This window comes from Cetorhinus maximus, chromosome 1, assembly GCF_964194155.1.
Source record: "Cetorhinus maximus chromosome 1, sCetMax3.hap1.1, whole genome shotgun sequence".
NCBI lineage: Eukaryota > Metazoa > Chordata > Chondrichthyes > Lamniformes > Cetorhinidae > Cetorhinus > Cetorhinus maximus.
The window spans coordinates 127,059,510-127,085,376 of NC_135879.1; the positions used below are offsets into that span (position 1 = coordinate 127,059,510).

The window sequence follows — 25,867 nt, forward strand, 5'->3', positions numbered from 1 at the left end:
ATTTCTCCTCACCTCAGTCCTAAATGATATTTATCCTGTGACTGTGCCCCCATGTTTTAGACTCCCTGACCAGTGGAAACAATCTCTAAGTGTCCACTCTACAAATACCCTTCAGAATTTTGCAGGATACAATGAGATCGCCTCTAATTTTTCTAAACTCCAGAGAATATAAGCCCAATTTACTCAGCTTGTCATCCCTTATCCCAAGGACCAATTTAGTGAACCTTTCATTGTACTTCCTCCAATGCAAGTATATCCTTTCTTAAATGTGGAGGCTAAAACTGCACACAGTACTCTGGTTGTGATCTCACCAAAACCTGTACAACTGTAGCAAGACTTCTTTAATCTTGTACCCCAATCCTCTTGTAATAAAGACCAACATGTAATTTGACTTCCCACTTGCTTGCTGCACCTGTATGCTAACTTTCTGCATTCCTTGTACAAACACACCCAAGTCTCTTGAACTTCAACGCTCACATGTTTTTCACCTTTTAAAAATATTCTGCTTTTTTATTCTTACAACCAAGTGAATAGCCTCACATTTCCCTATATTATACTCCATTTGCCATCTTGTTGCCCACTCAGTTAATCTGTATATAGCTCTTTGCAGCCTCTCTGTCCTGCCCAACAGCTTACCTTTCCACATAGTTTGGTATCATCATCAAACGTAGATACATTACTCTTTATCTTTTCATCAAAGTCATTAATATAGATTGTAAGTAGCTGAGGCCCTAGCACTGATCCTTGCGGCACTCCACTATTAATTGCTTACCAACTTGAAAAAAGCCCCATTTATGTTGCTCTCTGTTTTCTATCTGCTAACCAATCCTCTAACCATGCTAATATATTACCCTCAACTCCATGAGCCCTTAGGTTGGCATGGGGTGCTTGAGTAAGAACTTTTGAACTTGCCTTTCAAAATGTTTCCTCATCCAAATCATGAATCACAACACCTCTGAGGGGCTGTGAACCACAACTTATTGAAAAGCTGTCCTGACTCCATGAGAAGTACACAAGGTTAGAAGATGCCTATCCCTGCAATGAAGCGGGCCAGGTCAGGAGTGCAGATTGCAGGCTAGTGACCCATACTAGCCCGCTCCCCCTTATCCCGCGCTGGTGAAAATCAGGGTGCTGAGAACGGGGCCAGGAATCCCAGAATTAGGTCAGGGCCACCATTTTTAAAGGTCCACAGAGCCTCCCTGACTCTGTGAAAACCCAGCCCTATATGTCAGCCAGCCTGACATCAGTAGCAGAAATAAGTACAATGATCACTAGAAATAATAACATAATTAGGCCGAGTTTACAAGGAATTATGAGAGGGTGATCGTGATAACAAAAATCTATTAAGAGCTTTTTGAGAATGCAGCTGTTAGGTGGATGGGGGTGAACTAATGTGTTTTTGCATTTTCAAAAGAAATTTGATAAAGCACCACACAAGTGGTCATTGCATAAAAATATAGTTCATGAGACTGGGGAGTGTAATACATGAGGATGGATTGAGGATTGGGTGATGGACGAAAACAGAGTAAGAATAAAATGGGCCATTTTCATTTTGGCAGGCTGTAAATACTCAGATACCACAAGGATCAGTGCTGGGGCCTCAGCTATTTACAATTTACAATCAATGACTTAAATGAGGAAACCAAGTGCAATCTATCTAAGTTTGCTGACAATATAAAGTTAGGTGGAAAAATAAGGCGTCGGGGACTGCGAAAGGATTTAAGACAGGCATGTGGCAGATGCAGAATCAAAAGGCATTTTCAACAAATACCTGGTAAGGTGGTCAGTGGATTTTCTGCTTTTTGCCAAAATTCTGACTGAAAAATTGTGTCTAACATAAAAGCAAACAGTTTTTTTTTATTCATTTACGGAACATAGGCGTCACAGGTTAGGCCAGCATTTATTGCCCATCCCTAATTGCCCTTGAGAAGGTGGTAGTGAGCTGCCTTCTTGAACTGCTGCAGTCCATGTAGTGTAGGTACACCCACAGTGCTGTTAGGAAGGGAGTTTCAAGATTTTGACCCAGCGACAGTGAAGGAACGGCAATATATTTCCAAATCAGGATGGGGAGTGGCTTGGAGGGGAACTTCCAGGTGGTGGTGTTGCCATGTGTCTGCTGTCCTTGTCCTTCTAGATGGTAGTGGTCGTGGGTTTGGAAGGTGCTGTCTAAGGAGCCTTGGTGAGTTCCTGCAGTGCATCTTAAAGGTGGTACACACTGCTGCTACTGTACGCCGGTGTTGGAGGGAGTGGATATTTGTGCATGGGGTCCCAATCAAGCAGCCTGCTTTGTCCTGGATGGTGCCAAGCTTTTGACTGTTGTTGGAGTTGCACTCATCCAGGCAAGTGGAGAGTATTCCATCAAACTCCCGGCCTGTGCCTTGTAAATGGTGGACAGGCTTTCGGGACTCAGAAGGTGAATTACTCACCGCAAGATTCCTAGTCTCTGACCTGCTCTTGTAGCCACAATATTTATATGGCTGGTCCAGTTCAGTTTCTGGTCAATGGCAACCCCCAGGATGTTGATAATGGGGGAATTCAGCAATGGTAGTGCCTTGGATGTCGAGGGGCGATGGTTAAATTCTCTTGTTGAAGATGGTCATTGCCTGACACATGTGTGGCACAAATGTTACTTGCCACTTGTCAACCCAAGCCTAGATATTGTCCAGGTCTTGCTGCTATTGGCCATGGACTGCTTTAGTATCTGAGGAGCCGTGAATGGTGCTGAACATTGTGCAATCATCAGTGAACATCCCCACTTCTGACCTTACGATGGAAGGAAGGTCATTGGTGAAGCAGCTGAAGATGGTTGGGCCTAGGACTCTACCCTGAGGAACTCCAGCAGTGATATACTGGAACTGAGATGATTGACATCAACAACCACAACCATCTTCCTTTGTGCTAGGTATGACTCCAACTAGCGGAGGTTTTGCCCCGATTCCTATTGCCTCCAGTTTTGCTCGGGCTCCTTAATACCACATTCTGTCAAATGCTGCCTTGATGTCAAGGGCCGTCACTTTCACCTCAACTTGGGAGTTCAGCTCTTTTATCCATGTTTGATCCAAAGCTGTAATGAAGTCAGAATTGAGTGCCAGAGGCACTGAATGTTTCTACTGATTAGGAATGATCGCAGCAAGACCTCACAATACATAACAAAATCAATTGGCATAATTCCCAGTTATGCAGAAAGGCCTTTGACCTGAAACACTAACTCCATTTCTCGACAGATGCTGCATGACTTGCTGAGTATTTCCAGAATCTTCTGCTTTATTTAAGGATAATTCACAAACTGGCAGTCAAACTTACTGAATTTAAGAGAATGGGTGGTGTGATAAATGCAAATGTTGTCCTAGCTCACTAGAACTGGGGGTGGGGCGCAGGAAATTGATAAGGAAAGGGATAAAATCATCTTTGGGAAGATCACATAATGAACATCACCAAAAGAAAGTTACAAAATTATCCAAAATTCGCCAATAAAATAGTTGACTTCACTAAATGTTTGCGATGAGATACAATGAGGGCAAAGTCATGAGCTTACCTTGTATCTAACCTGTGCTATACCTGACCCGAAGTTGCTCAAAATTTATATTACGTTTTAAAAATTAATTTACATTTCAAATAACTGACATTTTTCACTCTGAGTAAAAATACATTGGAAGAAAAAATAGATAAATTTAACAAAGATGGAAGTAAGTACTTGCATGAGGTAACAATTACACCCTTGATGGTACAAGATCACTTTAGATCACTGGGGTGCACTGAGGCTAAATAAAAAATGTGCTCCAGGAAAGCAATGTCATCTCATAAAGAACTCAAAACCTAAGAAAAGAATGAGTTTAAAAAGTAACCCTTGCCAGGAACAGTTTGCACAGATTCCTCATAATCAGGGTGACCCTGTTGAAAAATAAATCAAAAAAATAAGCTGGAAAGTTGCCAGAAAACAACCACTAAAATTAATGACTTTCTTACTGAGCACTTTGTTAAAAGTACATTTGTGCCACCTATGTGCACACCAGTGTCCACAGCAGCCTGCTTGTGTGTACTATTTTCATTCTAGTTTCCTTTCTGATTTTAGATGGCAAAATTAAGTTGGCTTGCATCATGAAATACACCTGTTTCTGATGACAAAATGACCTTGAAATCTGACCAATAATCACACATAGCCCGACTCACACCACACATAAATGATGCAATTCATAAGATTGCTTTTCCACATTTTATACTGGTGGCACTACAGATTCAGACAACTGAAACTTAATTTTTCCAAGTGAAAAGATAATCTAATCAAGATAAGATAAAGGAGGGCACTGGCTCATCCATTCTTAGAAACCTAAATTTCTTCATTATGTCAACTACCTGCCTCTGAAAAATCTGAAATTTTATCCATAGGACTCTACCCCCAAGAAGAGAATTCCAGCTATCAATAATTCTGTGAGTCACCAATTTGTCTTCTCCTAGTTTACATCTATTTCCCCTTGTCCAAATATCATTGCATCCCTTGAAACAGCGCTCCCAATTAACATTTTCTATTCTAGCTTCCATTTGGTCCATTAAGTTTATTTTAAGCCTTTCTTTATAATTTTCCTCAAGCACTTTGAATGAGCCTCGTGGCCCTTGTGCACTGCTTCCGCAGTTCTGATGCTTTTATTTTGCCCCAGTAAGATGATTTCAAAACAACACTCTAGTGCAGACAAGCCTTTTACCCAGTATCAACATGAAACATGTCCTGAACTGCTATTAACATACAAATCTCAGCAAGATGCACAAATAAAATATCGCAACAATGCCAACCTATTCTACAAATGCAAGACTGTGCTTAATTTCCCATATAATCTGTTCTTATAGTTTAACAGTTTTGCATTTCAGATTTGCACCCACTGGAAACTGGTTTTTCAAGGCTGATCTAACAGCCTTAAAAATCAGCTAAGGGGAGGGGTCCATCTTGTTGAGCCTATTCTCGCAGCAAAACAAATAAAAAGTCCTAATTTACAACACACTCCATTCACCGTACGCCTTATATAAGTGAAAACACATACTTAAAATTCCAGTCAAAAGCAAAATGCTGAGGATGCTGGACACTTGAAATAAAAATTGAAAATGCCAAAAATACTCAGTAGGTCAGGCAGCGTCTGTGGGGGGGAGGGGGGGAGAAACAGAGTTAACACTGCAGGTCGGTGATCTTTTGCCAGAAAGTTCTGTAGAAAAACAGTTCCTTTTTTCTTTCCAAAGAGGAAGGGGCAGAAAGCCTAGATGTAAAATAACAAAGCACAGAAGTTCAATTAATACAGCCACATAATGTTTACAGGAAGTGAAAACCTCACCTTAATTGTTCAATTATCTTATCCAGCACAAAATGGAAACAATTTAGAATGACAACCTGTCACTTGTTATTCAACTGAGCAGAGCAAATGTTCATCTCCGATTCCATACAATACGATTCTGCATTTCTGTCTACGGAACATTTATCATAACAGGTGTAATGGGTTTGAAACTGGCCCTTCACTTCTGGAAATTGGATTTGATCCAGCCCAGATAAAATGAAACTGCCCTTGGTTCACTGGCAGGGTCTTGTGAGGAGGGCTGGGCAGGCTCAACGACATTTCTGATGGACCAAAGTCACAAAATTGCCCCTTATTCCTACATTAATTTGCAATTCCACAATGAAGCTATAGGATGGCTAGTGTTTGAAATGGAAAATACACTAGTACAGTTTGGAGTGCTGCTCCAAGAGTGAGGCTGTTGGTGGTGGAAGAATAGACAACAATCGGTAATACATTTAACAATATGATAATCCACCTAAAGGAGTGCCCAAAATTGCATTCACACTGCAGGGTCCAAAGCACAGAAGTTTTCCACTTCCCACAAATATCTTTAATCTCAGAGCACAAAAATTCACCAAAAATAATCAAATATACGCAGTTCAGTAATTACAAACGTGCATCTCTGAGAGAAATATCCACTACCCCCACCAAGAAAAACCAAATCTAAATCTAAAGACTCCATTGTACTAGTACAGTCTGAGCTAGATTTCATGGAATTATTGAGACATTAGGTTGCATGGAGGCGTTTGTGAAGAAACAAGAGGTTTTGATGGTGTACCATTTGATAACACAACCTTGGTGGGTGCACACACAGACACAGCATTGTTTCTCAGGTATTTGGGATGGAAAATCATTGAGATTTTTGAAACAAGACTGCAATGTTTAGTTATACTAAACAAAATGTAGCAGCTTGTCCTGTAGCAGTTAAGTCTCTGCCCTAGTGCAGAGCTACAAAAAAAAGTGTCATCAAGTCTGAATCAACTGTGAATGAAATGCAGTTTCAACAGCATTCCAAATAACCAGCAATTAATGTTTATAGCTGAAAAATACTACAGCTTTTTAATTATCAGTTACAGCATCACATTTTAGATCTGTATATCGCTTACACATTATTGTAAGCTTTCTCTCAAAAAAATCCTGCCATAGCCATTTAGCAACTTAAGTGCTTTAATATGTAACTGTGCAAAGTACAAGTACCAACATTTTTTTTCACATTACTGCCTCTATTTATAGTGTGTTAGTCCTTGCTAGTTACCAATTTAAAATTTAGGTACGCCGCAGATATCAAAAGTTTCTACAACGGTTTGTTTCCCTCACTATTTTCTCTCCTCCTTGAGACTTCTGTGAGTACAGACCCAATCATTCTAGTTGTCCTCTTTTGTGACAATTTGCGTGCGAGCCTTGATGGTGAGTATTGTCAGGCTTTTCAGACATCTCACCCAAGTCTAATGCTGCCCTCATCCAACTTCTATGCCTTCACCCTTCCAGCAGGGGGTACTGAATACCGAACAGCACAAGGGCACAGAGCTCAGTGTAGTCCCCCTTACTACTTCCATTGATGTGATCAGTTAATTCAGCACAGCCCAAGGGTCAAACCCAAGAGCCTAAATAAATCTGAGACCAGATGAGATGCATCTGAAAATGCATAAGGAACTACGAGAGAAAATTGTAAGAACTTTGCCAAAACTTTCCAGAAATCACAGAATATGAGAGAAATGCCGGAAGACTGCTGATGTTACTCCTTTTTAAGAAAGGTTGCAAAAGTGACTCAGGAAACTACGGGCCAGTAAGTTTGACATTCATTGTGGATAAAGTTATGGAAACCCTATTTAAAGTAAAATTAGGGAGCAAATGGATAGCAATAAAATGATAAAAGATAGCCAATATGGGTTCATGAAGGGGGGTCTTGCCATTCTAATTTACTGGTTTACTTTGAGGGTGTGGCAAAGGAGCTTGGTAGGGGAAGGCAGTGGATATGACACACTTGCATTTCAATAGGGCCTTCGGCACAGTGACCCCAGGAAGATAGCAAAAATTAAATAGGAATCTGCATAAATATATTTACAATGTCATTGGTTGACTGATAGAACCCAGAGAATGGTGGTACATCCGCCTGCAGGAATGTTACCAGTGGGGTTCCACAGTGATTAGTTTTGGAATCTCTTTTGTTTAATATATAATATTTAATGTGTGTGGAAAATAAAGTAATTGAGGGAGAACTGGTTGACAATAAACTGAGACTATCACAGCCATGCTCGGTGCAGTGACTAAGAAATGGTCAAAATTTAACCAATATAGTGAGGTAGTCCTGTCACTTTATAAAATCATAGATGCATCTACATTTAGAATATACTATGTACAGTTCTAGTCATCACAGCCTAAAAGGCTATTGAGAGGATCCAGAAGAGGGTAACCAGAACAATTGAGGGGATGGAAGGTTTGGATTATGAGGAGTGATTGGGCATATTCACTGGAAAAAGGTTGAGATGTAACCTAATTGTGGTGTTCAGGATTCTGAAGAGATTATATAATGTAAAGCATGATGAGCCATTTCACCTTGTCCTGAACAATAAAACCAGAGGTCACAGCCTGTGCTTGAAAGGGAGTAAATTGAAAATGAATCACAAGAAAACATTACTTCTGTGAGCTCATGATAAATCTATGAAACAGGCTCCCGAAGAAGATGGTAGAAGCAGATAGTGCTGATTCACAGAAATGCAAATTAGATTTTTTTTCAGAAAATATTCTGAAAAATACATCACATCTGGTAAGTGTCACATGTGTGGGTGTAACAGAGACTTTGGACCTATAGCTGAAGATCAGCTTTGGCTCGGTGGTAGCAATCCTGACAGAGTATTACTTTGTCAGTGGTTCAACCTTTCAGATGGACGGAACAGATCCAGCAGCAATATTTGAAGCAGTGCAGGGCAGTTCTCAGTATTGTGACCAACATATATTCCTCCTTCAACATCGTCACTGGCTGTCTCTTGATTCGAGGGTTGTGTGTTTCTGCCACGGCTCTTCATGTGATTGAACAGGCCAATTCTCAACCCACAGATCTTTCAACACTTGGAACAGGACCATGAGGTAGTGGGATCCAGAGTACAGGGTTTTCTTCCTTTTCTTTCTTTCTTTGCCACCGCCTGACTCATCATTAAGACGTGACTCAAAACGTGATGGACAAGTTGTTGCCATTCTGAACGACTGACAGCAAGCTCCTCCTAGTCATTGATGTCAATGATGTCACACGTCAAGGAGAGCTTCAGAGTGTCTTAAAAACGCTTTCTCTTCCCCTGGAAGATGGGGCCTGGTGGGGGAGATGATTTTCAGCCTTCCAGTCCATCATAGTTCCTTTTACAGGAGTTTTGCCTGAATGCTTGTGCAGCTGGCTTCAGGAAGGGCATTAGGGTTTGTTCGATGGTCCTCCCATTGAATCTGAAGGATGCAGCAGAGGCATTGCTGATGGAATTTCTCTAGTGCTCTTAAGTGTTGCTCAGACACATTTCAGGTCTCATTGCAGCACAGGAAAGGTGGCAATATGACTGCAACTGCCTTTAGTGGAACGTCTGAAACAGATGCCTTCGACACCTGGACTGGGGTCCAGGTTGTGCGATAGCCCCCATACTATTTACGATATACCTGATATCGGCTATTCATCTCAAACATCAACCACCCCTTGGTGTCAGTATTAAATATTGTCTAGGCAGTATGTCTAGATGGAATGCCCTTTAACCTCAGTCGCCTAGTGTCAAAACCAAAGTGACCACCATAGGTATACATGATTTACAGCTTGCGGATGACTGCATGTTGTTGCCCAGTCTACATCACATTTGCAAGTCACTCTCGATCTCTTCAATTCTGCATACAAGAAACTCAGCCTAACATTGAATGTTGTCAAAACAAAACTCATATCAACCCACATCTGGTCAGCCAAATATTCCACCTCCCATATATATGTTGAAGGAGAGACTATGGAATATGTTGAACACTTCCCATGCCTAGGCAGCCACCTCTCCCGAAGGCCACCATTGACAAGGAGACCCAACCCCAATTAGGTGCACGAGCTCAGCCTTCTACAAACTTGTCAGTGAATGTTTGACAATGAAGACCACTGCAAGTCATCGAAATCCCTCCCTCAACCAATAGACTATCTAATCATTTTTATGTTATTTGAAAGATTTTGCTGTGCGTAAATTAACTTTCAATTGGCCCATATTACAACAGTGACCACCCTTCAAAAGTGCTTAATTGCCTATAAAGTGCTTTAGCATAACCTGAGGCTATGAAAATAATTTTTAAATGCAAGTCTTCCTTTCTTTTATGGTTTCCAAAGCTTTCTACCATTGGAGATTTCCAGACCTCGTGTCTTGGTGTGCTGGCAGAAAAGGAGATTGATTATCATAATTTGTCAACAACTCCATTATTGTTGTATCATCCATCTACCAGGATGGTAAAAGAAACTAATTGGATGGTGATGTTTTTGTCTAACTGATTTTGTGAAACACAAAAGAAAACAGGGAGATATTTACCACAGGAATTTTCAGTTGTACATCTAACTACATTGATGTAAAACCAATATGCACATAGGAGACATGCAGTACTAAACTATGGCAGCACTGTTGAAGTTGCTTTCAGATGGGAAGTCAAGCCTGCCCATGTGGATGATAAACACCCTAAAGCATTACTTAAAGACCGGGGACTTCAGACATCCAGGCCAACAATTAACATCAATTAACATCAAAAGCAGATTAATTGGTGATTCATCTCATTATTGCTACCAGAACCTGGCTGTACACAAAACAACCACTATATTTTCTCAGAGTAACAATGACTCCACTTCAGGAATAAGTCATTGAGGTTGCAAGGGAGGTGGTGAGGGGCTTTATAGACTGAAACCTTAATATGTTTATCAATTTATATAAATTCTCATCAATCATTAGTAGAAAATACCTTCAAAAGTTTCACTGCAGTTAATTTGTAAAATTCTATGTACTCTAAATGATATTCAAAATATTTACAATATCTTCAGGGCTCAAATTTAGACACATTAAACTTTACTTTTGAAATATCTGAATCAGTTAAAATGTTTAAACATGTGTTCACTTAAATTATTTCAACTCATCACTTAGCTCATTACCTTACTGTACCTTCCTATGCTTTGTAGAAATATATTATTTCCAATTGAATGCTAGTTCTGATAGTGACATAGTGACATAAACAGAAAGTCCCAACACCACCAGGATCAGGTTTCGGCATGCTAAGAAACTGTTTCACGCAGGCATATGAAGCATTCCAAGCATTGGAGGAGGAACTGATAGGCATCTCAGCATTTGACGTTATCCTGCTAGTCCCTTCGTGCTTCTGCAATGTCTGTCCCCACAGGAATGTGCAAGGTAGCAAGGTCCTGCCACAAATTCCGCCCTTACCAGCACTGCTATTAGCTTGGAAAATTCAGCCCTAACCTGCTCATCTAAATTCTTTTGCTTTTTTTTAAAAAAAAGGATATTTTGGCCATTTTATAGGGATGACTAAATATTTTTTTCAAATTGTTTCAGTTATTTTAATATTTACATAAGCCCAAAGTGGCAGGCAGAAGGAGTCAAGACAAAGTGCAGTGTTCAAATGAAGTAGGGTTCGGGGTGGGGAATAATTCATTCCCCATTTTGATATCATTGATTCTGACAGCCATCCATTCATCCAGTGTCAGCCACAGCACTCTAAATGTAAGGTTTTCTCTCTTTTCCATTCTGTCCTGAATTTTGTGTTTCCAGTTTTCTAACTCGGCCATTATAAGTCTACCATTGTCTAAGTCAGCATTATAATTTTAAATACCGTCTACGTTGCAGTTACACCTCCCTGCCAATGGCAGCACTGCTTTTCCAAAACAAAGGTGCCAGATTCCTGAAAGCTGCAACTATGAAATGGCGATGGGAGGGGAAGGGGAGAAGAGCAAATTTAGAAATGGATGTAACGCACTATTTGTGTCTAAAACAACACATGGAAATTGGACAAAAGTGCAATTAACCCCCTCCCTCTAACACCAGTTCTCCTGAAGTCTACACTTGGCCTTGATCCCCTGTGTTTCACCAGGATAAAAAGTGTTGCCTGTTTCTCCTTTTCTAACTGGCAGCTGAACAATGTTAGTTTAAATCATTTTATTGCAAATATCCATATTTTAATACTCTTTAACGACACAGGATTTTCAGCATCTTATTATTGTACCATTCTTGAACGTTACTCAGTCACAAAGCAACTGAATGTGCAACTGGAAAATTCACAGGCTTGTGAAACAAACACATAGATAATTACATGGAATATACAGTACAGAAACGGACCATTCAGTCCAAACAGTCTTTGATGCATCTACACCTTTCTTGAAGTTTCAGAAGTTTCTTCTATATTCCCTATTGGATTACTTGGTGACTATCTTATATTCGTGGGAACACTTTCTCTATATCAAAAATCTATCTTAATGTTATAAAGACCACTATAGGTCACTCACAGCCTTCTCTTTTGAAGGAAAAGAAACCCAGACTGCGCATCCTTTCCTGATAGGTAAAACCTTGCAGTTATGATACCATCCATGTGAATTATTTTTCACTTTTTCCGGTTCCCTTATGTTGCTTTTATAATGTAGTGACCAGATCTGTACAGTGTCCATTTGTGATATAATCAATGTTCAACAGAAATGTATCATGACTTCTACTTTTTAATTCTCTCTCTCTAGAATTAAACTATAGTGCTTGGTTTGCCTTTTCATCGCCTCATTAACATGTGTCGCTGCATTTAGTGATTTCTCTATTTATACTTCCAGATCCATTTGCTCCTGTACTCCATTTAGGTTCTTATTTTCCAAATAACAAGATGTAATACCTCACATTTATTTCTATTGAAACTCATCTTCAAATTATACACCCATTCTGGATGTTTATTAATGTTTTTGTGTCATTTGTTGCAGTCCTCCTAAGTACTGATTACCCCCACCTCCCTCCAATTTGCTGCCATCAGCAAATTTAGAAACTGCTTTTTGATTCCAAAACCTAAACTGTAACAACTATCTCATTTAAAAAGTACAAATTATAATTGCTGATCATTATTGCAAATTGAATGGAAGTATCTTAAGTTTTTTTCATATGCGTCCATGAGATGTGGGTGTCACTGACTAGGCCAGCATTTATTGCCCATCCTTAATTGCCCTTGAGGTGATGGTGGTGAACGGTCACAACTAATTAAACTTGAAGTTTGCTACTAATGCTGGAACAACTCTTTCCCTTCTAAAGTGAAACTGGAAGTGGTATAAATTGATCAACAAACTTTAAAATATGCATGCATAGGAATTTTGGTGTTCCTACCCTTGTGGTGAGAGTTTATCCAGCCAACCTTCTTTTGTCTTCTTTGCCACACCATAGAAGCAAGCATAGGGTGATATTGATTCATGCTCAACATCTGTTGCATCATAAGTAGATTCTCCTGTGACACCAAATGGCAGCAAGCGATCCTCCCTGTGCTTAAAACTTTGCTTATATGCTGCTTGAATGTTGCAACAGTCTTTAGACACTGCCTGGTCAGCTGACCTCAGCTTACAACTACCATCGTCGACTGTAGAATATTCCATCTCAGGTTCATTGTCTGGTGTACAGCGTTCTGAGTGTGAGAATATCTGCTCAACATTGCTGTTGCACAATTTTGCACCATGGTAGGCCCTGTAAATAATGAAATATTATGTTATCTTTTTCTAAAAAGTCAATTTACTCATATCAGTAACTTTTTGTAAGGTTATCTATCAGTTTCCCATTGAGAATGAAACCAGTATACAGTGTCAACCTTGGCTCAGCTGGCAGTAATCTTGGCTCTGAATCAAAAAATTGTGGGCTCAAGTGCCATTGCTAGACTTGAGCACTACAATCTAGGCTAGCACTCCGGTGCAGTACTGAAGGAGTGCTGCTCTGTCAGAGGTGCTGACTTGGTAAACCTAGGCTCCAACTTCCCTCTCAAGTAAAAGAACCCATTGCACTATTTCGAACAAGAACAGGGAAGTTCTTACTGTATTTCGGTCAATATTTATCCTTCAATCAACATTATAAAGATAAATTAACCAGTCATTATCACATGGCTGCTTATTGCAACTTGCTTTGTGTAAACTGGTTGCCACGTTTCATACATTTGAACAGTGACTGCACCTCAAAAGTACTTCATTGGCTGTGAAGCACTTCAATGCTCCGGGTAGTGGTGATAAGTGCTACATAAATGGAAATCTTTCTTTATACATGGAGTTCAGACAAACAATCTACATCTGACCCAATATTCTATTATTCCCCTTTTCAGACATTAACTGAGCAGTTGCATATTTACAGCAATTGGTTTCTTGATTAATCAATATATTTATACAACATCACTGATAGTCAAAGAATTTATTTTACTCTCACTGCTCCCTTTCCTTATTCTACATTTTTCTCATTTCAGTAGCAGAATCTGATTAATACTAGGCTCAGCCATTTAAAAAAAGTACCTTTAAAATAATGCTAGCCAGAAATTCCACTGAACTAGCATTTATATTGACTTAGTACAGGATCCACCTGTATAAACTAAATTGTTTTCTAAAATCAGGAGACTATACATCGAAATGGAATATGTGATTGCTGTCAAATTTAATTGCTACATGTATGATAATAATCCAAGCAAATTGTCCAACAGGATTTCAAAGACTGAATTTCAGACAACACTAAATAACCAGTCTGTGTTAATCTTTTTTCTCTTTGCAAGCAGTAGCTCTAGACCTGCCATGTTCTTTTATCTCCCATTACTTCAACTGCCTGCCTAACCTATTTTTTACAAATTGACATGAACCTGAATTTTCACAGGGGTGGAAGGCTTTGTGCCTTAGCCAAAATGGTGCCGGAGCCCAGAATTAGGATGTCCCACCCTCAGACCCAGCACCCACCATTTTTGTCAGGGTCGGGAGGAGGGGGGGAAAATGGGGGCGAGAGGTATTTCACACATTTTCAGTTCACGGAGGCAGCAGCACATTTAAAAGTACAGCTGCCTTCAATTCAAAGCAATTTTTGTTACTGGAATTTCCAAAACATGACACTTGGACTTTATACATTTGTGGAGAAGGTCTAAACCTACCAGAGTTCTTTGGAGAGGTAAAGTACCCTTTTTGAGAGGTCAAAGTACCCTTTTGGGAGGGGTCAGATGTCCCTTCGGGAGAGATTCATGTATCCCTTTGGGATTGTTAATGGTAGGCGTTAATGTGCATTAAAGTCGCATAATTTTGTGGATATATCAAGCTATCAAGATAAAAAAAATCCCCTGCCCTTCAAATTTTGAAGAAAAAACAGCTAGTCTGCAGACGAAAAAAAATGGTACTTGCAATTTCATAAATGTTTGTTGACATAAGCCTGAGGGTTTTCATTATAGGATTAGTGTTGCTTGACTGCTTCCACAAACTATCAGTGGAGTGGAGGGCCTGTAAGTTCACAGTTTGATTGACAGCGCCAAGTGCTTATGAAGTCTTTCATGTGGGGCTATGAATACAAATGTTTGCTTTGATAACGGAGTAAGTACTTGAAAGGATTTAAATGTACTGAATGGGCTTTTATCAATTAGAGTGTTTTTTTTAATATGGTGATGTCTGTAACAGACACTCAGAAATTTATTCATTTCATCTCGGCATGGTTCCTAAGGTCGTCCCATGGTGGATGCTGAGTGATCTGACATGCAGGGTGTAAGGGTAAAGGTGCAGAGCATGAGTTAGTGCATGAGTTGGCACTAAAATGGCTTAGAGGCTATAAAAGACCATCAGAATGAGAGGGAGCCATGGATCGATGTCATGACCTGTAAAAGGCATTTCCTCAATGTGGTCCATGAGCTAAGAATATGTGTGTGTTTGTATATAGCCCCCTTTTAATCTGCAAATGGTTCAATTTAAAAATAACCAGCAGAAAAGCTTTAGTCTTAAACAAGATAACGTTAGTTTATTACAAAACCCTGCTGAAAGTTACGTGAGTAAAAGTGATAAAGGTATCAACTGAAATACAGGTACAAAAATTAAAATGCCGAAAAGGATACAAATCAGTCACTCTAAGGTGTCATTGTGGGCTTGTTGCTCAAATTCCTTCTTTCTGCAGTGAAGGAATTGAAATGTAAGGTTCAGTTTAGCAGACTTGTGAAGCTGAAGAGTTGAATTTTTCTTTGTAGGTGGACTTGATTGGTAGAACAGATGCTGGGAGAGAGTAAAGGCTCCTTTCCTTACAGGAGACTACAAGTACCGACACCAGAAGTTTGTCTGGGGGTGATTTTTCTGGATGTTTTGCTCCGCAACTCCTGATGGCAGAGAATCCAGCTCTTCCATATGGTTCATAGCTGTTTCAGCTGAGAGCTGTGTGCTGCTATTGTCTCTCACTGTTCTACACAAAATGGCTTCTTATAGCCTCCTTTATACAATCCAAAAACACAAAATGGTCGCTATCCCAAACAGTCAAATCATGCTTCCATGTTAGCCCCGGTGTGGGGGGGGTGTGGCACAGTCCATCCATTGTCTTTTTAGCCGAGGTAATTAAATGCCTCAGCCATTAGCCATTGATAATCTGCCCTTAACGGGTAGTAATGGGCCATCACGAAAGGAAAGGTGTCATGTGATCCAGCCTCAGTTTCACTTTGGTTTATGAGCAGAACACAGCAGACACAGCCCTGCTGCTGAAGTCTTCAAATTTTCTGCCTTTGTATAAATGTTCCCATGTGCCTAGTTTAAATAAATGAACCCACGACATGTTGACACAATCCCTTATGAGTGATTGCATCATTATAAAAATACGACATGGTGTTCAGTGGTAGTCAAACAGAGTGATAGCAAGAGTAAGTACTGGTACAACATGGTGAACAACCTTAGATTGTGCTACATGGCATGAGATGACCCTCGACGTTTTCAGCAGATCACAACGAGTTCACAACATTGGAGTGTGTTGAAATTGCAGCGTGGTGATTGCACAACAAAGCTTTGAAGACACAGTGCAGAGAATGTGCTCAAGTAAAGCGCTGATAAGCAGACAGATCCCTGCTAGTGAGATTGCAGTGCATAGCCTGTCAGTCCTTTGAGTGGGACAGCACGTCGTGAGGAGCAGCACTAGGCTAGTTCAGTCAGGAAAGGTGAGTGACCAGGGTGTGGGCCAGACTGTTCTTTTTGTTTGACTCTCCCTCGCTCAGTATCAAAGCCATCATAAAAATCAGGCCAGAGAAGGTTGTGATTATAATGGATGGCTTTGAGAGTTGCTGAACAATAAATTGAATAAAACAAGGGGGAAGATCAAAGGGATATTGACAAAATTTCCAAAAAATTCCCCAGTTTCGATTGGGATGCAACTGACCTACTATCCGAATTCAAAATGTTTAAACAGCGTACAAAGCTATGGTTTCTTGATTTAAGTGTGTCTGAACTAGACAAGCAAGGACACAAATTAGCCTAGCAATTGGGAATGAAGGTCTACACAGGTTGAACATGTCAGGATTAACAGCTGAAGAGCTAAAGGATCACCCCTCACTCTTTTAAAGTCCAGTGGAAACAAGCCCAGCCTGTCCAACCTTTCCTCATAAAACAGCCCACTCATTCCACGTACCAATCTAGTAAACCTCCTTTGAACCGCCTCCAATACATTTACATCCTTCCTCAAATAAGGAGACCAAAACTGCACACAGTTTTTGAGGTGAGTTTCACCAATGCCCTGTATAACTGAAGCATAACAACCTTACTTTTATGTTCAATCCCTCTCGTAATAAAGGATAGCATTCCATTAGCCTTCTTAACTACTTGCTGCACCAGCATACTAACGTTTTGTGATTCGTGTCCTAGAATACCTAGATTCCCCAGCACCTCAGAATTATGAAGCTGTTCTCCATTTAAGTAACACTCCGCTTCTTTGTTCTTCTTGCCAAAGTGAACAACTTCACATTTTTCCACCTTAAACTCCATTTGCCAGATCTTTGTCCACTCACGCAAACTATCTATATCCATCTGCAGCCTCCTTCGCAACATACTTTCCAGAAGGTGTGGCCTTCTGCATGCGTTAAGGAAATGCCCAGCTTTCCATCATTTCTGCAAGGCATATGGCAGAAAGGGCCATTGGCAGCGTTAGTGCACTACACAAATGCTGATGCAGCTACAAAGAGCCAGGCACTGATTCAAAATGACCACAAACAATGAGTACCTTAAAGCAATAAGAATGGCCATCCAGTATCCCATCAGCTATATATACATGAAGTGATTGTCGAAACAGAAAATGATGATAATATGCATTATGAGATGATGAGTAGTAAACACGTTTCACACTGTCAATCTCATGGAAAACACAGATGCCGCCACACCATCCAAAGTGTTTGTCAAGATTCAAATTATCTGCCCTAAGAAAGTTGGTAACTAACCATTATTGGCTAAGGCTGACATAGGGCAAGCGCCAAAATCCAACCTCTGTAGATTCTAAAAGATGATTTCACAGACATGGAGAGCCATGGCAAAACCTACTACTGCACAAGTTTTGGTATACAGCAGTTCATTTATTCCATGCACAAGATCCTTAGTCCTGGAGTGCAAGTCCAATCTATCCCCCTGGGTGTCACAGTTGTTCTACATCATGGAGACCAAAGGCTCAGTGATCGCAGGACTACCAGCATGTCATGACCTCGCATTAGTAACAATTCATGGAATTAGTCAAACCTCACATGGCAGGTCAATCTCACAAACTACTCCTATCACCTAGTCCATGACCTAACATTGAAATATCCAGAGTGTTTCACAAAATTGGCAGTTTCAAGGGAGCTGCAATGTTACGCTTGCAGGAGAATGCAAGTGTGTCAATTAATTCACTACCTAAGTGTGGCATCCACTTACAAGACAAATTAGGAGAAAGATGGACTCGTTAAAAGAGTACAAGAGCACACAGGTTGATGCAGCTGAATTGCTTGTGTCATAAAGAAGGACAGATCATTAAAAATATGTCTTGATCCACGATGTTTAAATGCAGCTTTGAAACATTTTCCTTACAAAATATACACATTAGAAGAATTAATTCCCAGATTTGTAGGTGCAAAACTCTACTTGAAGCTCAATGCTAAGCATGGCTACTGGTCAGTACATCTTGCAGAGAAGTCCCAAGAGCTTACTACATTTTGTAACCCATTTGATTGATACTGTTTTCAATGACTTCCTTTTGGGCTATTATCCAGGATCTCTTTCAAGCCCACATGGATCATATTACATGCACTGTGCCAGGAAACATCTGTATCACCAATGACATTGCCATTGTGAAGAACAAAGCAAAAGCATGAACATAATCTGCACGTATTGATGCAAGCGGTAAATAATGAAAGATTGGCGTTCAACATTCTGAAATGTGCCATCAACGTGAAGCAAAACTGGCTATTCAGTTCTGTTTATTCCAATGCTGGCATATGTCCTGATCAAAGTAAAATAGAGGATATTAAGGCCATGCCAACTCCTCAAGATAAGGACGATCTTCAAAGACATCTAGGTCTTTTTAATTTCTTGTCTCCATACATTCCAAATTTTACTCAAAAATTGTCATGGCTAAGGGAATTGTTGAGAAAGAATGTGCTTTTCCTGTAGCATGAAGAACACCAATATCTCTTTGATGCACTGAAACAGACATTAGCAGAAGTATTGACATTTCAATTTTACAACTCTAGGGAGACAGCTACCTTGGAGATAGATGCCTCGCAGAAAGGTCTGGGAGCATGCATACTACAAAAAGGTAAATTGATTGCATCCACTTCAAAATCTGTATCCATAACACAATCCACTACTCCAACATCAAGCAGGAAACATTAGCGATAGTATTTGGGATTATGTGTCATGCCGAGAAGGCATGAACAAAAAGAAATCTTAAAAATTTGTTTCTCTTCCCTATTCTCGTTTAAATTCTGTGCTTTAAAATATGGACAAAGGCTAACTAATCAACCTCCTAAAATGTGACACACCTTGCATTGTATGAACATTCCAGCCAAACCAAACCACTCAAAATACAATGCGTTATGACAAGGGTTCTTAAAGTACATGACTAGCTGGATGGCTTGACCCGAAAACACCCCGTTACATGACCAAGACTTGAACTGTTTGAATTGCTTTAATTATACAGCTTTTGGGTTCTATCTTCAGTTGTTGTTTTACCTCAGAAGAGAGAAAAACAGACTCCAGGCTCTGCCTCTGACCTCCCTCTCTCTCAAAGGCTGATCTCCAGAAGGAACCCTGTATTTCACCTACAAAACAAACTAATTCCCAGAATACAAGAATACTTTGCTACATCTTCAATTGCCTCAACCTGCAACTGAGTTCCTAGGACAAAGACCAGGAATTCTGCCAGACAAAGCCACCTGAAGGAACCTTCATCAGACATTGACTGACTGGGCTCTATTCACATGAATTAATGCCAATGTTTGTTCATGTTTTTTCGTAAATTGCAATTTGTAACTTCTTTCCTTTTCTTTCTCTGGCTTTCTACCTTGTATGCTCATGAGTGTGAATGTGTGTCACAATCCATTCTGCAGGTTTTGAATGTGTTAATAAATCCTAGTTTTGGTTCACCTTTAAGGTTTGCTGTGGGGTTATTGTTAACATTGGACCTCATAAACCGGGGTTTGGGAAACACATCACAGACTATTTCAACAAGGGAAAGGATACTAAGGGAACAAATTAAATTAGAAATTAATCTACCACTGTCACAGGCAGAAGAGGGGAACAGTAATGATAATTCAATTCACCTCACGCTTGTGTCCATTACACATGCATTTCATACCTACCTCTTTGGCAAAAGATTTGCGACAGACACCGACCACAAGCCACTGGAAATGATTTTGCAAAAATCATTGACCAGTGCAATGCCAAGATTGCAACATCTGTTGATAAAGATTCAAGGTTATGACTGAGAGATCAGGTACCAGCCAGGTAACTTTATGGTCACATCTGATGCACTTAACAGATTGCCTAACCCAGCAAAAACAGAAGATATATCGTTGGATCTACAAGTTGATTCCATTGACATCAAATTTGAAGTTGTTCTCCTAATTGATTTGGTACATTTTGCCCAATTCATATGCCAGCACCTAAAGGAAGAAATGGCGAAACATTCTACATTACAGAAATTGTGGAAGACCATTACTGAAGGATGGCTTGATTCAATTCAGTATGTCTACGAGCACATGAGACCATTTTAGCCTTAGCAGGACCAGCTAGGCATCTCCCAGGGAGTCATTTTTAAAGACAGGCAGGTCATCATACTGGAATATTTGTGACCTGATATTTTTCAACAATTTCATCACTCACACATGGGCATAAATTGGACGAGAAGACTCACAAGGGAGACAGTCTATTGGCTGAGTATGAACAATGGCATTGAAGTCGTCGTCAAGAAGTGCAAACCATGTCAAGAGCATATGCCAAGTCAGCACAAAGCGCCATTGATTCCATATGATTTTCCTACTCATCCTTGGTCCAAAATAGCATCCAACTCCTTTCATGTCCATGGCACTGACTTCATCATCATCATCGACTACTTTACCACGAAGCCCATTATTTGAAAATTCCATAATACGTCAAGCATAACCGTTGTGCATGCTCTAGCTGCTATTTTCAGTTTATATAGTGTGCCTAGAGAGATCATTAGGGATAACGGTCTGCAATTTATTGGTAAGCCATGTCAGAATGTGTGTGAAAGTGCAATATTGGTCACACGACTTCTTCTCCTCATTACCCCAGTCTAACGGCTTAGCTAAACAAATGATTCACACAGTGAAATCCTTAATTTTCAGATGTAGACAGGCTAAGTAAGATGTATACATTGCAACATTATATCTGTAATTGACACCTTTAAGTGCAACTATTCCATCACCAGCAGAGCTCATGTTCAGCAGACCAGTATGTGCCAATCTACCTACTCTTACCCATTCTACTCTTTCAGAAACTAGACAGCAACTTTTAAAACTACAAGAGAAGATGACCAACATGCATGATAAAAATGCAGGTGCAGAAATGCCAGGTTTACAATTGGCACAACAAGTTCGCATCCAGGATCCCATAGCAGCCAGCCGAGGTGACAAGCATTTGTTCAGAACCAAGGTCCTATGAAGTCATTACACACAAATGCGCAACAGTGAGGTGTAACAGAGGACAAATCTGATCCATTCTAGCTCCTCAACCGCTGTGAAGTCCAATGCATCTAGGACAAAATCCTAAATGCAAGCAGGAGCAACATCCAAGAACGGTAATCCCACAGATCACTGTGAGCAATTAAAGAAAGCTTCAGACAAGGTTGTCATCACTATATACTTATATAATGGTAACTAAACATGAACAGGCATTGTAAATAGTTATACTTCTTTGGAAGGGAGAAAAGTATCTTTAAAAAAGGGAGATGTTGTAGTGTGTCTTTCAGGGACAGCAGCATGCCGTCACTGGAAGGAATTGTGTTGTGTGATCCAGCCTCAGTTTCACTTTGGCCTGTGAGCAGAACACAGCACACACAAGCTTTCTACCTTTCTATATGTGTCTTCACGTGCCTAGTTTAAATAATCAATGTGTTTCCACAATCTGTTATGAGTGACTGGTGTCTTTATGCCATTATAAAAATATTTGAATGCTTCCCATTCTCCCAGGTTTGGGGAGATAGGAAAGAGCTATTCACAATTCCAGGTAAGCCATTGTTAATGAGTTTCTGTTTAACATTATGGAAATGTGCATTGAATTTCAAATGTGTTCACATGTCTGGATATGTCTACTAGCAATCCACTTGGAACCTTCTAGAAGCTTGACTATAATAAAGTTGTAAAAGGTCAGATGACTTTTGGCAGCCATCTCTTGTGTCTATTTTCTTGTGTCTATTTAAAAAGATTAGCTTTTTTTTTACAAAATTTAGAATATCACAACTACACATTTGTGATACTTGGCATGAGTTGGGATGGCACTAAGTTGGCATAGGGGCTATAAAGGGCAATGGGGATAGATAGAGAGGTATAGGCTGGCATGGAGTGTATGAGGGACCAAGGGTAGGTAGAGGGGCATAGGCTGGAATAGACAGTTTAAAGGGGCATACAGGGGGAGTAGAGGGGCATGGGTTGGCATGGAGGATATGACGGGCAATGGGGTGGTGAGTGGGAGGTATGAGGCGGCATGAGTTGGCATGGGGAGTGTGTGGGGGGTGAGGGCTAGAGGGCTGTTCTTCATTTTACTAATTTTATTATAACTGGAGCGAAGTCCTAAAGCACCAAGGCGGCCCTTCGAACCAGCACGCCTCAACATTCGGCAGCCCTTGTGGCTGCCTCACACTGTTTCCAGGGGTGGCAGGCCCAACTCCAGTTAGCACCTGCACCCATCTCCCCCCGAACGAAAATCCAGCTGTTCAGGGACGTTTCTCCTGAGTCAGGTTTGTGGAGTCGGGAATTTTCCTGACTGCAAAAATTTGGCCTAAGTTCTCTGCTTCCCTCACCAAGTTCAGTTGTGGCTTACAATGCTGCACAACCCTCTACCTAAAAAAAAATTTCTGTTCTAAATTTCTTCCATTTTTAGTCATACGCCCTTTCATTTTAAACCCCTCAATCGCTGATCTACACAGTAAATAAAAGCAGTTTCAGAAGAGATTCCTGTAATATATCACAACTCACTTCCAACCTCTTAGACATACCCTTAATTCCAAATTTGTTTCTTCCCTTCTAACCAGTTTCATTTGCTAACATTTTGCTAACGCAAATCTCTAATCTTTTTACATAGTCTGCTGTGTTCTGGCTCTTGGTCAAAAGCTTTCTGAGAGTCCATGTACTCTACATCCTTTGCATCTGCCACTGCCACAAAGAACTATGAGGTGTATCAAATGCAATCTCTCTTTCTAAAATTTGTGTTGGCTGCTTTTAATTATTTTTTCATATAAATATGAAGTAATATCCCCTTTGATTAAAGACTCCAAATGTTTTTCCCACCATAGATGCCTGTAATTATCTGATTAGCTTTGTGTCCCTTTTTGAAAGTATTACATTGGCCACTGTCCAGTCAGCACTTATCCATTCTCAGTAGAACTCATATATAAATTTTATTTTTTTCCCCCAATTCCCTCAGGAACCTTGGATCAGCTCACAACGTCCTCTTTTAGCTTGACTAACTTCTTCAATTTGTTTTGTTCATTTATTTCTACCTGAAGCAGAATTTAACTCTGGCCCAACCCCTCTTTTGAAAACACTGACACAAAGTATTTGCTCAACATCCTTGACAATTTTTGTTCACTCGCTATTAATTCACTACCCTCTCCTTCTGGGGATCCCATCTCATTTTTACTGATATATATGTATAAAGTTTCACTTTAATTTTTAATTTTTTTGTGAACCTTCCTCATATTCCAGGCTTGCTTTCCCTTAATCCACTCTTAACTTTTCATTATTTTCATCATATTCTTTCTTCTACGCATTTTAATCACACCTACAGGTACTATGTAACATTTTCAATTTTAGTTTTTTATAACCTTTGTTATTTATCTATTAATATGAAACAGAGAGAGATAATGAAAATCCTATACAAATCTTTATTAAGTCGCAGTTCGAACACGATATCCAGATTTAGATGCACCACTTTAAGAAAAATGTTAAGGTCACAAAGAGGGTACAGTGAGGCTTGCTAAGATATCAGCGATGATGAGAGAAGAGAGAAACATTTCACTACAACAGACAAGTTAAGAGGAAATGTCTGATGCAGGTATTCCACATTATGAGGCGCTTTGATGAGGTAAATCAGAAAATTATTTCCACTGGTCAGTAAGTCAGTAAGGGGATCAGTTAGCTCAGTTGGCTAGATGGCTAGTGTGTGATTTGGAATAATGCTACCAGCATAGGTTCAATTCACCTTCCGACTTAGATACACTTGGGTTCTGTCTCCTCATCCTACCCCGGAGAATGGAAGTCAATAGCAAACCATCACTGACAAAAACTGCTAAGGAAACAGCTCAGGAAGAAGCATGAGCAGACAAGGACCAGCCTTTAGTTGATGCACTGGCAGTAATCTTCCAAGAATCTTTAGATTCTGGTAAAGTCCCAGAGGATTGGAGAATGACCAATGTAACACCCTTATTTAAAAAGGGAGACAAAAAACAGGTAACTATTGGCCAGTTAGCTTAACATCTGTCATTGGGAAAATGTTGGAGTCTATTATAAAGGATGTAATAGCAGAGCATTTAGAAATGCATAATCTAATCAAGCAGAGTCAGCATGGCTTCATGAAGGGGAAATCATGCCTGACAAATTTATTAGAATTCTTTGAGGAGGTAACAAGCAGGATAGATAAAGGGGAATCAGTAGATGCAATATATTTGGATTTCTAAAAGGCGTTCGATAAGGTACTGCACATAAGGCTACTTAATAAGGTAAGAGCCCATCGTGTTGGGGGTAGCATATTAGCATGGTTAGAGGATTGGCTGACTAATAGAAGACAGAGGGTAGAATTTTGCTCTTGATGGGTGGGCGAACCCCACCGGCTATGCGCTTCCTGTGCAGGGGGGTGGTGGGATTCCCCAACTGTCAGATTGCGCTCTTTCGCACGCACATCTCCCTGAGGCAAAGTGCTGCCTCAGGGAGATCGCTGAAAGGTTGGCAAATATAAAAAAATAGAAGAATAAAAAATTCATTAACATGTCCCCCTCATGTGAAAAGGTCACACGAGATGGGACATGTTAATGAAATAAACAAAAACTTTATTAAACGTTTTTAAAACCGCTATCAAACCTCATCCCGCCACTGGACGAGGTTTGTAAAAAAATCACCTACCCGCCTGCCCGTTGGGCCCGTGCGCCAAGCCGAAGTTCGCACAGGCCCCTCAAAATCGTTGACAGTTGGCAAGTTGAGGGCCTTAACGAGGCCTTTAATTAATGGCGGGCGCGCATCCCGCTGCATAGTGCGCCTGCCGAACAAAATATCACGATGCCGCACGCTGACGTCAGCATGCCACATTTTAAGCGCTGGCGTGCAGGCTCCGCCACCCGCACGCCAGCCAGAAGATTCTGCCCAGAGAGATGGGATAAGGGGGGCATTTTCAGGATGGCAACCTGTAAGTAGTGGAGCGTCACAGGGATCAATGCTGGGGGCCTCAATTATTTACAACATATATTAATGACTTAGATGAGGGAAGTGAATGTACTACCGCCAAGTTTGCGGATTACACAAAAATAGGTGGGAAGGCAAGTGGTGAAGATGACACAAGGAGTCTAGAGAAGGATATAGACAGGTTAAGTGAGTGGGCAAAAACTTCGCAGATGGAATATAATGTGGGAAAATGTGAGGTTACGCACTTTGGCAGGAAGCATAGAAGAGCTGAATATTATTTAAATAGAGAAAAACTGCAGAAGGCTGCAGCACAGAGGGAGTCCTTGTGCATGAATCCCAAAAAGCCAACATACAAGTTCAACAGGTAATAGGGAAGGCAAATGGAATGTTGGCCTTTATTGCAAAGGGAACGGAGTATAAAAATAGGGAAGCTTTGCTAAAACTATGCAAGGCACTAGTTAGCTCAC

The 25,867-nt window shown here is 40.4% G+C and overlaps 1 protein-coding gene across 5 annotated transcripts in view; it reads right to left on the reverse strand.

Annotated features, from left to right (window-relative positions):
* Positions 1–25,867, reverse strand: part of arap2 (ArfGAP with RhoGAP domain, ankyrin repeat and PH domain 2) — a 454,954-nt gene that overhangs the window by 311,738 nt on the left and 117,349 nt on the right. For all 5 annotated transcript variants that reach the window (XM_078546079.1, XM_078546088.1, XM_078546071.1 and 2 more), the window contains one exon: positions 12,671–13,021. In XM_078546079.1, the coding sequence (XP_078402205.1) occupies positions 12,671–13,021 (351 nt within the window). The remainder of the gene's footprint in view (positions 1–12,670; positions 13,022–25,867) is intronic.